The 16,220-nt window shown below is 37.4% G+C and overlaps 1 protein-coding gene across 1 annotated transcript in view; it reads left to right on the top strand.

Moving 5' to 3' along the window:
- LOC103030317 (amyloid beta (A4) precursor protein-binding, family B, member 1 interacting protein) overlaps positions 1–16,220 on the top strand; it is a 71,990-nt gene that overhangs the window by 23,216 nt on the left and 32,554 nt on the right. The window contains exons 3-5 of the mRNA XM_022662694.2: positions 4,618–4,732; positions 6,940–7,235; positions 14,599–14,673. Coding sequence (XP_022518415.2) covers positions 4,618–4,732; positions 6,940–7,235; positions 14,599–14,673 — 486 coding nt within the window. The remainder of the gene's footprint in view (positions 1–4,617; positions 4,733–6,939; positions 7,236–14,598; positions 14,674–16,220) is intronic.

Here is a 16,220-nt window from a genome sequence, read left to right as displayed (position 1 = left end):
ATGTGGTCCTAGATCAGATAAGGGTCTGATTTGTGGCCATGCAACGTGCATGTGAATGGTCATATCAGATTTCAAGTATGCATGTGCTTTAAAAAGTATTTAAAAATAAAGTGTACGGGCTGAAAACCAAATATCAGATTACCATTTCAGACACATATATTACATTACTGTTCAAATCTGATAAAATCGTCATGAACAGTTCATAGTATTTGACTCAATAATGCATGAAAACTCTATATAATATGGCTTTATATGGCTACTGCGCCTGCACAGATCTCCACAGTGAGTAGGGTTTCCCCTCTGGAATGCTAAATCTTTTCTGCTTTCAGCAAGCTCATTGGCTGTTTTTTTTTTTTTCCTGAAGGCGTGATGATTAGCATAATACAAAGAAAAGTTAAATATTAAAAAAATACATAGAACATTTTATAAGTCAATGATTAGATGATTAACAAGAAATTCATACTATTCATGCTGCAGTCAGATATCTCTGGTATTAAGTATTTAAAATTTCCTTCACAATAAACAGAATAGAAGTTAGTAGGAGTGGCAATGCAACAAAACAACATAAAGGCAAAATAACTCAACTTATAGATGTTAGCATGCAATGTCATTTTAGGGACATATTTGTTTATATTACAGACAGAAATAGATTACTTACATTTACAGTATTAATATGTTTTAACAAAATAAAACATTTTAGCTTATATATTATATAGATGTATTAAACACACAGAGTGATCTAGTTTAAGTGTTTATTTATTTTATTGTTGATGATTATGGTGTACAGCCAATGAAAACCCAAAAATCAGTATCGAAGAAAAATTTAATATTATATAAGACCAATTGGTATTTTTGGCAGTGTAGGCAGTGCGCCAAGTCCTGCTGGAAAATGAAATTCACATTTCAATTTTGCATTTCATTTGAAATTACATTAAATTTTTTTTAGAGATGCACTAGTATATATATGTATACATGTAGAGATATAAGGGTTTGGGATGATATCTACTGTGTGCATGTAGCTTGTAACACCAGACAGATAGGGGTGACGCTTGCCGGATAAAAGGTAAAGACTGGTTTATTTACAGAGCTGTAAACAGGAAAACAAAGCCAGATAACAGATTGAACAGAACTCACAGTATAAACAGAAGACGTAGTACAGGAAACAGTCCAAGATCCAAAGCCAGAGAGACAGTCCGATAATACAACAAATCCGATAAGGGCAAAGACAAAAGGCAAAATCCGTAATACAGGAAAAAGGGTCATAACAAAAGGGCAGACAGAAAAGGGTTTGGAAAAACGCTCAGTACGCAACATGAGTCGGCACTACCTCGCAAAGAACAGACGCTGACTGAAGCCTATATATACAAAACATAGTATTACTATGAACCGGAACAACTTAGAACACAGGTGAGTCTGAACGAGGGAGCTTAACGCGACTGGGTGAAGGTGAGCGGCTGACAGTGACGTCATCACCAGTGGGTTCATGGGAAATGGAGTTCGGGAGTGTGAAAGGAGAGGCTAGAGACGTGACATAGCTATATATTTTCTTAACAATTAAAACAGTTTGTGACCTTTAATAAGCATAAGTTATTATTTTACTGATAGTTCACTGAAACAGAAAGCAGAAATTGTTTATGGCATTTTAGGGTTAATAAGGCTTGTAAAGTGTGATTAAAGTCTAAATAGCATCTAGCATGACTTGTTCTACAGCAGAACTTAATATATAAACTAGATATAAGTATTTAATAAATGTCATCTTCTATTAAGTCACATTTCACAAAACTATAAAAATAAGACATAATATCCTAATTTGATCCCAGTCCTGATTTGATTTGACTTGGTTTCTTCATACTGTGGGTCTACTGAGTGCGTGGATTGCTCAATAGAGAATCAAAAAGAGGACGTTTCTTAATTTAAAAACAGTTCTAGGCCATAGAGCAGGGCTTTCAGATGAGCTTAACCCTTTCTTACCCAGTGAATTTATACAATTTTAGCTACAAAAAAAAGGCCCTGATACTGTTAGGTCCTTTGTACACATTACTGTGAGCTGAATTTACGTCACGTCTGGTATTTACTGGTGGTCTACATACTGTATCTCTAGGAATGATGGCCCAGAACTTTGCAGGATGCAGGTTTTGAAACTCATATACTAAATTAGAGTATCATTGAAAAGTTACTTTATTTCAGTAATTCAGTTCAAAATGTGAAACTCACATATTATATAGATGTATTACACACAGAGTGATATATTTTAAGCGTTTATTGATTTTATTGTTGATGATTATGGCTCACAGACTCCTTCTCTCTCACTCGCTTTTTATCTCCTCTCTCACTCGCACTAACTCTCGCTAACTCACGCTGTCTCTTCCTCTTTCTCACTTGCTCTGTCTCTTACTAACTCATGCTGTCTCTTCCTCTCTCTCATTTACTTTGTCGCTCCTTCTCTTTCTCTCACTCGCACTGTCTCGCCAACTCTCTCACTCTCGCTGTATCTCCTGCTCACTCACTCACTCTGTCTCTCACTAATTCACGCTGTCTCTCTCTCACTCGATTTATCTCTCGCTAACTCACACAGTCTCTCTGTCTCTCTCACCCACTCTGTCTCTCACTAATTCACACTGTCACTCCCTCTACCTAACTTGCACTCTCACTCACTTACTCTGTCTCTCTTTCTCGCTCTCTCTCTCTTACTCGCTGTGTCTCTCCTTCGCTCTCACTCGCTTTGTCTCATGTTAACTTATGCTGTCTCTTGCTTACTCACATTGTCTTTCTCTCACTGATGCTGTCTCTCTCTAACTTGCGCTGTCTCTCCCTCTCTCTTACTTACTCTGTCTCTCACTAACTCATACTGTCTATGCTAACTCACACTGTCTCTCTCTCTCTCATGCCGTCTCTCGCTAACTTACGCTGTCTTTCCCTCTCTCTCACTCACTTTGTCTCTCTCTCACTCACTTTGTCTCTCGCTAACTCACATTGTCTTTCTCTCACTTATGCTGTCTCTCACTAACTTACATTGTCTCTCCCTCTCTCTTACTTACTGTCTCTCACTAACTCATGCTGTCTATGCAAACTCCCTCTGTTTCTCTCTCATTCGCTCTGTCTCTCGCTAACTCATGCTGTCTCTTTCTCTCTCTCATTCACTTTGTTGCTCCCTCTCTTTCTTTCACTCTCGCTGTATCTCCAGCTCACTCACTCACTCTGTCTCTCACTAATTCACGCTGTCTCTCTCTCACTCGATTTATCTCTCGCTAACTCACACAGTCTCTCTGTCTCTCTCACCCACTCTGTCTCTCACTAATTCACACTGTCACTCCCTCTACCTAAGTTGCACTCTCACTCACTTACTCTGTCTCTCTTTCTCACTCTCTCTCTAACTCGCTGTGTCTCTCCTTCGCTCTCACTCGCTTTGTCTCATGTTAACTTATGCTGTCTCTTGCTTACTCACCTTGTCTTTCTCTCACTTATGCTGTCTCTCGCTAACTTGCGCTGTCTCTCCCTCTCTCTTACTTACTCTGTCTGTCACTAACTTATGCTGTGTATGCTAACTGTCTCACTTGGGCTTTCTCTCCTGCCCTCTTACCTGCTCTGTTTCTTGCAAACTCCCTCCGTTTCTCTCTCACTCGCACTGTCTCTCGTTAACTCATGCTGTCTCTCCCTCTCTCTCTCACTCGCTTTGTCTCCTACTAAATCGCACTGTCTCTCCCTCTCTCTCACTCACTCACTCACTCACTTTGTCCCGGTTTTTGGTTGTAATTTAGAAAAGGTATAGAAAAAAGTATTGTTTGGGTAGCAGTACTGAATTCAAAATATCGAGAATTTTAAACTATACCCAGCCTAATTCCTGTCTGTGAGGAGACGAGAAATGGATGTGAGTAGACGATAAAATGGACAACAGCTGTGAGTAAGGGTTTCATTGGCAGGATAGCGAGGTTAAGTTTTAATTAGCTTGTACACATTTAGACTGACAAACTCAGTAAACAGACCGTAATTATTATGGAGTATGTCGTTGTATATGAAGTATGTGAAATGCATTCACTCTATGAGTAGATTTAGGGGAAATTTCACACTAGCCTTTTTTTTTTTCGGACACAGCTTCGCTTGCTCTGCGATTTTGGTACGTTTGGTAAAGTGTTAAAGCTGTTTTCAAGAACGGAGTGGTCCAAAGAACCAATCTCGGGTCCTCCTGGGTGTGGAGTTATATATACGTATACTTGTTTATTCAGGCCAAGTGTGAAACCGCCCTAAAATGCGGAAATACGCAGGGTATATTTTTACCTCGCCATTCTAGAGTTAGATAATAGGCATGTTGTTTATCGCTCTGTCTGTGTCTGACACAAAGCAGTCCTCTCTGTGGTGTCTTCTGAACTTCTGAGAAAGGGTCACTGGCAAGGCGAGCACAATGTGCAGCCGTCCGCAGATGTAGAAGCCAAGAAAACAGCTCAGAATAACTCGTGCACCAGTCGTGCATCTATCTATCTACTCGTGAAATCTGTCCAGCTGCTGCGTATGAATACAGAACTGAGAGTGCCTCGGCTGATATTAATACAGTAAACAGAAAGAAGGAACATGAAGTTGAAATCTCTGAGCTAATCTGAGCCACATTTCTGTTTCTTTCAGAGCCTGGGGGCCGAAGCCACGGAGCCCACCCCCCCCTCCAAGTCCAGCTCCAGCTCCAGCTTCAACTCCATGCCGGAAATGTCCAACTTCTCCATCGGCTTCACGGATCTGAACGGTAAACCGCGCTGGAACGCGATGCTACACTGCTGAGCTTTGTTCCTGCCAGACTTTAACCTGTGCTGGGAGGCCCTGTTCATCCAGTGTATCACTTTTCTTAGGAAATACGCCATTAATTAGCCATAAAATTACACAAAATGATGATGGAGCGCAGGCCGAGTGACGCACAAGCACTGGTGCATTTGTAAGGCCAAGTGTTCTCCTGGAACATATCTGGCTGCTGTGCTGATGCCAGCTAAGGTCAGATTAGCATCACCCTACAGTGCTATATTGTTGGAACTGATGAAAGAAGGTTTATTTAGCTGTTAAGGGTGGGTAGAATAGCAAAAAATAGAACATATTGATACTTAAACATGTGACAAATAGGTTTTAGTAGCCTACAGCTTTTTTTAAAAAAAACTGTAAAGGCTAAATTAAATGCTAAAAGCAAAAATAAATAAAATCAGTAACCAGACTAAAAACCTGAAATAAATTGACTGCAAAAAAAACAAGACTAAACTATAAACACAATTACAGTGGTGCATAGTTTGTGAACCCTTTAAAATCGTCTATATTTATGTATAAATGTGACCTAAAACATCATCAGTGCTAAACAAATACAGTGCATAAAGAGATTTTTAAGAAGCCAGTTAAACAAATGAAACAAAAATCATTAAACATTTATCAATGTCATTTATTTAAATGTCATTTATTTATCTTGAAAGGAGGTGTGTTCAGGTAAATTTGTGGTGTATTGCTATCTTGGCAACAGAAAATACAGGCACTCCACTGACTGAATACAACCTAGACAGATGCCAACATTCAGATGTTCATTACTATCTTGGCAGTGAATTTTCATCACATGCCCGCCTCCCCCCATCTTGATATTTAAACATGTGACAAATAGGTTTTAGTAGCCTACAGCATTTAAACAAACTATAAACGCTAAATGCTAAAATCAAACATAAATAAAACCAGTAACTATTTTATTCAATCCTGGAATAAAACAAAGACTAAATCATACAAAAAATACAGAGGTGCATTCAAGTTTGTGAACCCTTTTGATTTTTCTTTATTAATGTAACCTAAAACATCATCATTTTTTTACACGCGTCCTAAAAGTACATTAAGAGAGGCCAGTTAAACATATGAAACAAAAATTATTTACCATTTATCAATGTCATTTATTTATCTCGAACAGTCAGACATTTATTGCTATCTTCACAGTGAATTTTCATCACATTACATCGACAATAAACAGATTAAACAATTGTGAACTAGCAGATCAGTTTCTTCTGCAAAAATAAACAAAATCAGTAACCAAACTAAAGCCTAGGATTAAAATGACTGCAAAAACCAAGACTAAACCATAAAAACTGTTACAGTGGTGCTTAAAGTTTGTGAACCCTTTAGAATTGTCTATATTTATGTATAAATGTGATCTAAAACATCATCAGATTTTTACACGTCCTGAAAAAGTAGATAAAGACAAACAAAAATCTTTTATCATTATTATTTATTTAAAAGTCATATATTTATCTCAAAATGAGGTGTGTTCAGGCTAAATGCTACAACCAAAAATAAATAAAATCAATAACCAGACTAATCCTGGAATAAAATGACGGCAAAAAAACAATACTAAATCATATATAAAATCACAATGGTGCTTAAATTTTGTGAAGCCTTTAGAATAGTCTATATTTATGTATAAATATGGCCTAAAACATCTTCAGATTTTTACACACATCCTTAAAGTACAAAAAGAGATCCCAGTTAAACAAATGAAACAAAAAAATAATTTATTATTTATATATTTATTAATTTTAAAAGCAATTTATTTATCTCGAACAGTCAGATGTTCATTGCTATCTTTACAGTGAATTTTCATCATGTTACATCGATAATAAACAGAATAATTCCTCTGCTGAGAAGCTTTGTACCAATCCATGTAGCTGCACCGTTAAAATAGCAATCCGCTATAGATAGATAGATAGATAGATAGATAGATAGATAGATAGATAGATAGATAGATAGATAGATAGATAGATAGATAGATAGATACAAACACAATTTGTTTTTCATTATTTAGCTATCACAAAATTCAAGACAAAAACTTTTAATTTTCTATAAATTTAATTTTTTGCAGACTCAAATAACACTTAACAAACAAATGCAACACACAGCAATTATAAAACGTTATTCTTATTCTAATTATTCTCTTCTCAGCGTCGCTAAATGAACTGGAGGATAATGACCTGGACGCTTTGATGGCCGATCTGGTGGCCGATCTCAACGCCACAGAAGAGCTGTTTGCTGCAGAGAAAGGAGGTGTAAAAGAACCCAGACCTCCCCCGGCTGTAACAGTTCCAGCAGTTCACTTCGGCTCTGCTGCCCCCATTGCCCCTGCTGCCCCTGCTGCCCCAACGCCTTCCAAACCTAAGAATGACGTGACCTCCTGCTCCCCTGCTGGAAACACCCAAAGCCTGCCACCCCCGCCCCCAGCGAGCACCAGACCATCTACGGTAAGAACAGTCTGAGTCACACATTCAGACATTCCACCAGATAAAACCTCCCCACTGCGGGTCACAGTTTATCGAGCTGTTAGAGATTACGGGGAGATACAATGGTGAGAGAACAGTGTGATGAGTTAATTATAGTGGCCTCAGTGTTGAGAGCTTCTTAATACTAATTTATCATCATGGTAAACACTTTAAATTTAGCGTCAGCTTCATTAATTAAGAAGTACTTCAGTAATGCTGCAAGTAGAAATCGTGTAGTGGTGGAGTTTTAACTGTTCTCACTTAAAAACTTACTTTAACAACAATTCTATTCCGTTTTTTTCTAAATACTTAGAATTATTTTTTACTTAAATTAGATAAAAAGAAAATTTAATATGAATAAATTTTGTTCATATTTCTCCACTTAACCATAACATTCACTTACTGTGCAAACCAACTGATATACCAGATTACCAGCCACAATTTGGCGTTTCTATAATTCATTATAACATTTTTAAAATCGTAGATTAATACTAAAGTCATCCAAACTATAAAGATAAACAGTTAGATAGAGACAGTTTTACACATCTCTGCTGGATTTTCTCAGTCAGCTTCATGAAGTAGAGTCACCTGGAATTCAGGCTTTCAGTTAACAGCTGTGCTGAACTCATCAAGAGTTAATTACTTGAATTTCTTGTCTCTTAATAAAGTGTTTGAGAGCATCAGTTAAAGTAAAGTAGTGAAGAGGTAGAGTTACAGGTATACAGTGAATAGTGAATATTTGAGTAATGTTCATATAATCCATATTATGAGAAGAAAGACTACTCAACTAAATAAAAAAATAAATTACATTAAGAATTGAAGATCCGGTAATCTGAAACATTTTAAGAACTTTGAAAGTATTCTTCAAAAACGTTAAATTAATGAGTTAGCCACTTCCTCTAGCCAGTGAATATCATCAGTGTAAAAAGTGTTCCATCCTCATAACTCAAAGTGACAGTGTAAGTTTTTGGTGAGAATGTGTAATTGCAGTGGGCATGCTAAAATTACTTTTAAAACATGAATTGTGATGCAAGGGCTTTCCAGAAAGGATGAATGGAGTAATTTTAAAGTGAGCACTCATGATCATAAGCATAAATGATCAGATGAAGGCTGAGTGTTTCATCCTGGTCTCAGGACTGTTACTGTTCACAGTACCGCTTGTATCAATTCCATTAGCCACAGCAAAAACAATAATAGCTAGAAAAAAGTCCTGGGACCTACCAGACACCCTGTTTTTAATAATCAATATATGTGGCTTGGCAAGAAAGGCAGCAAAAGCACATTGATCACATTCGTTAAAATACATTAGTGCTTAAAAATTGTAAACCCTATTGAATTTTCTATATTTCTGCATAACAATTAAAGGAGTCAAAACTGAGAATATGTTGTCCCAATCATGTGCTGTATCTAGGCTCCGCCCCTCACCTGAGGCACATTAATGAGACACAGCTGCAGCTCCTTTAGAGGACTAATTGGTGGTAGGGATGGCAAAAGTGGGGCTTTTGGGAGATTAAATCAATTAAACCAATTTATTTAGAAAAAGATTCAGATTACAGTACCGCTTGTATCAATTCCATTAGCAGCACCATTGTTGATCAAGCCACAGCAAAAACAATAATAGCTAGAAAAAAGTCCTGGGACCTACCAGACACCCTGTTTTTTTAAAGTCAACATATGTGGCTTGGCAAGAAAGGCAGCAAAAGCACACTAATTACATTTGTTAAAATACATTGGTGCTTAAACATTGTAAACCCTATTGAATGTTCTATATTTCTGCATAAATATGACCTAAGATATCATTAGATTTTCACACAAGAGGAAAATAATCCAATATTACATGTGAGTAGCAAAAGACTTAGCTTTAACTTAGCTTTCAGGATCTGGTCCTGCACACTGTGTTGGAGGAATTTTAGCCCATTCCTACTGTATCTACTGAACAATTCCAACTCTGTGATGTTGGTGGGTTTCCTCACATTAACTCTGACATTAACACTAAATTAATTCAAATGAATACTTAAAGTGCATGAATGTTTGGTTTAAATGGTAAATTTGAGTTCAGTTTCTTGTTTTCAAATGAAGAAATTGTTTAAGGTTAATCAGATTAACTACTTTTTACTTCCTCTCTTTTGAATAAACATACCATATCAAAAATAGCCCTTAATCTTAGATTTAAATGTGGTCTCTTGTTTCCGAGTGTGTTTTAGACTAAACTCAGCATTGTTTATTTAAAAATTACTTCTGCATCTCAGTACAGTAAATGTAATTGCTCCACCTTAGAGCTGAGAAACAAGAAACATTTATTGCTGTACATCATCCAGTTACACAGCACTAATTACACTCTCTGTAATGCAATATACAGATTGGTCAGTGTTCTTTGAGCACTGATGTTATCTGCTAATAACATTTATGAAGATATGCTAATATATTGTCATATTGCCCAGCTCTAGTACCACCACATAAGATTGTTTTTTATGCTCTGTGTTATACTTATATTCACAACAGTGATGAGAAAATATATGAGAATATGTTTTTTGGAATGTCTCCCTCTGTTGGGCTCAGTGGGTTTTGCACACGTCCCAATCATGTGCTGTAGCTATGCTCCGCCCCTCACCTGAGGCACATTAATGAGACCCACCTGCAGCTCTTTTAGAGAACTAATTGGTAGTGATGGCAAAAGTTTTTTACACATGTCCCAGTCTGGCTGTAGCTAGGCTCCGCCCCTCACCTGAGCCCCACAAAAGTGGGGCTTTTTGGAGACGAATCAATTTAACTAATTGATTCGGAAAAACATTCGGGTCATCACCCACCACAGTGACATCTGGTGGACAATCAGGCACTTTACCTATTTATACAAAATACTTTTAGGTCAAAGGAGTCAAAACTGAGAAAATGGTTTTTGATATGTCTCCCTCTGCTGGACTCAGTGGGGATTGCACATGCCCCAGTCATGTGGTGTAGCTAAGCTCCGTCCCTCACCTGAGGCACATTAATGAGACACAGCTGCAGCTCCTTCAGAGGACTAATTGGTAGTGATGCCAAAAGTGGGGCTTTTGGGAGATTAGGGAGAATCAATTAAACCATTTAATTCGAAAAAAAGATTCGGATCACCCAAACACAGTGACATCTGGTGGACAAATGGGCAGTTTGCCTGTTTGTCTTTAAATTGAAAATGATCCCAAACAGCAGATCTAGGTGATTTCCGAGAGCCTTTATTTTGACCAATTCTGATTATAACAAGCAATAATATGTGTGTGTGATTTTTCTACACAAACAATTGGTTACAATGCTTTGCACTTGAACCGTTTCTAAGCTGTGACATAATGATAACTGTTTTGGGAAAGTCACATGGCTTTTTTCCTTTTGATACAGACTTTAAAAAGCAGTGTATCCAAACACTGTCATTTAAATGCAGCAATTTAGTTCAAATCTGATTTTCGAGTTTGACATCACTATTGATTAGGACATAATGGATAATGGATTTCCAGCAATTACTTTGGAAAACAATAAAAAGGCCAGAAAAGTATTCAGAATAACTAAAGCTTTGTAACCATAATTAAACACATTCAATTCAAATCAACACAAACAACTGTTGCAATTGTAGGTTTATTGGACTTAATCAGATCATTTCAGTGAATTACTTAAGCTTTTTTTTATTGTGGGCACATGATCGTAAATAATTTATCACTTTATTTAGATGGTCTATTAGAGATGCTTCATAGACGCTCAACTTTCATTCAGCTTACATTCAACTGTATGTTTGTTAAATTCAACTGAACTCTAAGGTGAAAGTAAATGACTCTCTATTAATTGTAACCCTACACCCAGCTCTATATGAGTCATCTGTTATAGACCATCCAAATAAATTGTTACCATTATTTAAGGTCAAAATCCTGATCTAACACAAATAACACCAACAATTTCATATTATATTTCATATTACTTATATTCTAATCAGGTCAGAACTAGTTATATAAGATGTAAAACTATCAGTTAAAGCATTTGAATTGATAAAAAGGTTGAAATATACCTATATCTAAATATAAATATAAAAATATAAATAAATAAATAATACATCATTAAATGGAGTAAGGTTCATCTCCAGCACTAACTCAGCACACCAACATTCTACAAATAAGGTCAGATAACCAAATATCTGAGTATATTTACTGTATATCCAGTATATACACAATATACTGTAGGTAGAGAGAGTTGAAGAGAGGTACACAGATAGGTGGAGAGAGATAGTGAGATGTATAGAACTAGACAGATAGATTGAGAGAGATAGAGAGATGTATAGACAGAGGTGGAAAGAGAGTGAGATGTATAGAGGTAGACAGATTGAGAGGTAGACAGATAGATTGAGAGGTAGAGAGAGGTGGAGAGGTAGACAGATAGATAGAGAGGTGGAGAGGTAGGTAGGTAGGTAGGTAGATAAGAGAGGTAGAGAGATAGAGAGATGTATAGACAGAGGTGGAAAGAGAGTGAGATGTATAGAGGTAGACAGATTGAGAGGTAGACAGATAGATTGAGAGGTAGAGAGAGGTGGAGAGGTAGACAGATAGATAGAGAGGTGGAGAGGTAGGTAGGTAGGTAGGTAGGTAGGTAGATAAGAGAGGTAGAGAGATAGAGAGATGTATAGACGGATGAGATGGAGGTGTAGAAAAAGTGTGAGATGTAGAGAGAGGTAGAGAGACGGATTGAGAGTTAGAGAGATGGAAAGAGAGCATGAGAAAGGTGTAAGAGAGAGTTTTGTAAAGATAGAGAGGTTTATCTCACATACAAACATACATACATCTTTCTATCTCTATAGATAGAGAGATATATATAGAGAGAGAGATGTGTAAAGAGGGACAGAGAGGTGTAGAGAAAGAGAGAGAGTGATATTAGAGAGAGAAAGAGATGTAGAACGACAAAGATAACCAGTCTGAAGGTTGGGAGTTGTTGGAAAGTTGATCCAGGGCTGCAGTAAGCTTGTAGATGACTGCAGTAGATGATCCAGAGTCTTTAACTCAGCAGGAAGGCCCATCACAATCGGTTCTCCCAGTAGAGTCCATAACCAGTTCAATGCATGTAGACCAATCACCAAAAATAAGTTCTTCTACACCAGAGAGAAAAACACACATTCAGTCAACAATCACCCTCTGAACCTAAGTTTTTAAACACAAGAAACCCCCTAGGAATATACACACAAATACCCAAAATGCCAAACCCACTTTCACTACATTGGCTCTATATGCATTAAACTTTCCAGTCTACTTACACTAAACTTGAAAAAAAAGCTGTTTAACTCCAAAACAACACTTCACAAGTGAATCAAACAATAAACCACATGCAGCACAGGGCTGTGTTCTTACTTGTTCACACTCAAACCTAGACTCTGCTAGTTCATTACTGCCATTAGTGGCAGAGGCAGGAATTACACCTAAATACACCAGAAACTGGAGGGACACACCTACAGAGTTTGGTTAGACTCTAAGATATCTCTTGCCATCCACCATTTAAACCTTAAAAATAACGACAAACACAAACTTAGATAGACTTGTAAGTTAGTGCTGTAACAGTATTGAGGCTTATTTTAAAGATTACCTGAATATTTTGGATAAATTACCCTTTTAAAGAGCTTACTGATTACTCAGCAACTGCTGCACTGCTCTGGATAAGACGGATTCCCCTCCTTAAAGGACCATCCACACCCAGTGGAGGTTTCTTCAGTAGGGTGATTGGGTGTTCAACAAGTGTTAAACTATCTGTGACTGGTCTGGACAGCCAGTCCTGCCTCTAAATAATCATAGACAAATCAGCATTCATCACAGTACCACCTCTTTTTGGACAATCACACCAGATTTCTCCCTTTTTTAGAGATTCTGGCTCTGCAATGCAATCTAAATGGGTTCTTAGAAATTGTCTTGCACTAGTGTGCTTGTGTCACACTCAACCTGGGCAGGGATTCCAAAGCCTTCTGGGTTTTTAACCATAGAATGTATATCTCTCCATGTTTAGAGTTATTTGTGAGGGTAAACTGACAGATATATAGATGATACTGATGACCATAGTTGACTGTTCAGTCATTGTAGAACCAAAATCATTTTAAACAAGAAGGCATTTGGACAGAACTCCTGGAGATATTAGTCCATAAATAAAGATAAATATTTACAGTATATTGCTGTATAGAAATTACTGGAATGCTACAGGTAATGCTACATGAGGTGACTAGACAAAAAAAGATAAATAGATACTTTATTGATCCCAAGGGCAAAATTCTAGAAGATATATAGACAATATATAGATATATATTGGGTAATGCAAGGTGACAAGCAGATTACTTTGCACAGTGCAAATTGACTATTCATTCTAAATCATATCATTGTAATATTTGCCCCCACCCTCCCAAAGAGATTTTCAGAAATTATTTAACCCCATTATCTAACCACTAAGTTTGACAGTGTATTGATTCATCTTTTAATATGTCCTAAATAAGAGCATTTTTATATTATTTTATTTAATATATAAATTCATATATTTATTAGATGTACAGCTAATAATGTGAATAAAATAACCCAGATAAAATTTGTAAAATACAAAATAAAGCTAATAAGGCACTAAAAAAGTCTTTGGATAAGAAATAGAGTTGAGTTCATATTGAAACTCTTGTCTTTAGTAAACAACATAATTTAAACAAACTGTCCCTTACATTGTACCAACATTTCTTGATGAAGGGACCAATAGAAATACTTCAAAATGACCTGAAATACTTTCTTTTTACATTGACTTCCATTGAAAGTTTAGAAGTTTTTTTTCTCCCTCCTGTAAAGTTGCTGTTTTGGAAATTCTTGGGTTTTTTTTGAACAGCGATGAAATCTTTTGATGCTTGATTGAGGTTTGTTCTAAACCTTAAGAGGAGACACATGAGATTACTAAGCTCTTTATCTCAGGAGACATATTTGAACAGCAGGAAACTTATGCTAAAGTATCCTCCCATCTAAACTGTTGTCTAGGAGAAGCTACAGAGATATTAAGGAGATCTACTTTTGAATTTTTCTTGAGTATGGTGCTAAAACTATGATTTTTATCAGGTTTTTATCCAAACAAGCTGCACTTCCATAAGCTTCCACTACTATAATCATTTGGTCTTGGGAATGTATCTACTTTTCTACCAACACTGAACCTTTAAATACAGTATATATCTGATCATCCCAGCTATAGAGCACACAGTACACACTATCTAACACTCTAAAAGGCTGATGTGTTGTTGCCTCCAGCCTAGCAGTAGACCAGCCTCTGTAAAAGGCACTGTAGGAACTCAATAAGATGTGTATGAGCTGACAGTTACCTTTGATGTCCTCAGGATGATCCAGAAGCCCAGAAAGCTGAGAAGATTAAACTGGCTTTGGAAAAGCTGAAAGAAGCCAAAGTTAAGAAGGTGAGCAATGGATTGATTACCCTTATTAATTATCTGTGTAGGTATTTGTGCATTTGCTTAAAGGAGAACTCTGGTGTAAAATGGACTTTTGTTGTAGTAAAACATGATAAAAAGTACTTACCTTTGATGAATAGCACACCTCCGTTCTCCCACAGCGTTCAGAGATCCAGAAATTTTAAGAGTTTTTCCAAAAACACCAATCAGACTGGGTGAAACCGGGGCATAATTTGCCCCAATAAATCACTTTTTACACCGTTATCCAGCTCAAAGTAGCTCCACACCTCCTTACTAGAATCCGGAGAGCCCTGACATTTAAAATGAGGCATTAATAACTTAAAAAGTGCACAAGAAGCTTATTACAAAATACTGTTTACATCCTATAATGCGAGATTCATCTCCGAGTACCATTATTACTCCCATTACACCTGGCGCCGGTTGCTACACTATGTGGAGTCTATGTAGTCTACAAACAGTAGATAACAGTGGAAAAAGCGATTTATCGGGGCAAACTATGCCCCATGTCACCCAGTCTGAAGGGTGTTTTTGGACAAACTGTTAAAATATCTGGATCTCAGAACGCTGTGGGAGAACGGAGGTGTGCTTTTCATCAATTGTAAGAACTTTTTATCATGTTTTACTACAACAAAAGTCCATTTCACACAGGAGTTCTCCTTAAGGGATGAGATTTGTGAACTTATGTCATCTTATTTTATTGTAGAAACACAATTAAATTAAAAGCAAGACATATAATGAAGCAAGAATGCTAATGCAGTTATTCTAACATGGTTCCCCCACTAGCTTCCATTCAGTTCCCATTCACTGTTAGCTGCAGTAAATCTCCCGGGTCGTTTATATTGTATCAGTCAGAAGACTATAAATATAAAGGTCCCAGAATGATTCATGCTCGGCTAGGTCACACTGTGATTCTGCTCTATTGTTCTTTTCACATTTGTCTGAAAGCCATTAATCAAAAGACCTGACGTGTGGCATCGTCCGGTGTGTGGAGGTGGTGATATACCACATCAGTTTCCTCCACACATCTGAAACCGGGAGGTGTGTGGTGGAAACTGTTCACATGTGTGGTCAAGCTGTGCAGCGAGGGAGTGTGCATTCAGTTAAGGGAGGATGAGGCTGGGAGAGAGAGGAGAGAGAGTGTAAGAGTGGGAGAGTGAGAGAGGGACAGTGAGAGTGAGAGATTTGAGAGAGTGTAAGAGAAGGTGACGGTGAGATAGAAAGGGTAAAAGTAAGAGTGTGTGTGTGAGAGAGGGAGAGAGATGGTGAGACAGAGAGGGGAAGAGTGAGAGTTAGGGTGAGAGGATCTCTCTCTCTCTCACACTCGCTCTCACTCTCACCATCTCTCACTCTCTATATCATATATGGGAGAGGGACAGTAAGAGTGAGTGTGAGTGTGAGTAAATGATTGTGACAAAGAAATGGTGAGAGGATCTCTCTCTCTCTCACTCTCACTATCTCTTCCTATCTCTCCCTCTGTTACTCTATCACTCTTCCTCTAAGAGTGGTAGAGATGTGAGAGAAGGAGAAGGTGA

The sequence above is a fragment of the Astyanax mexicanus genome, chromosome 6 (genome assembly GCF_023375975.1).
Source record: "Astyanax mexicanus isolate ESR-SI-001 chromosome 6, AstMex3_surface, whole genome shotgun sequence".
In the NCBI taxonomy this organism is placed as follows: Eukaryota; Metazoa; Chordata; class Actinopteri; order Characiformes; family Acestrorhamphidae; genus Astyanax; species Astyanax mexicanus.
This window is presented reverse-complemented; position numbering and strand designations above follow the sequence as displayed.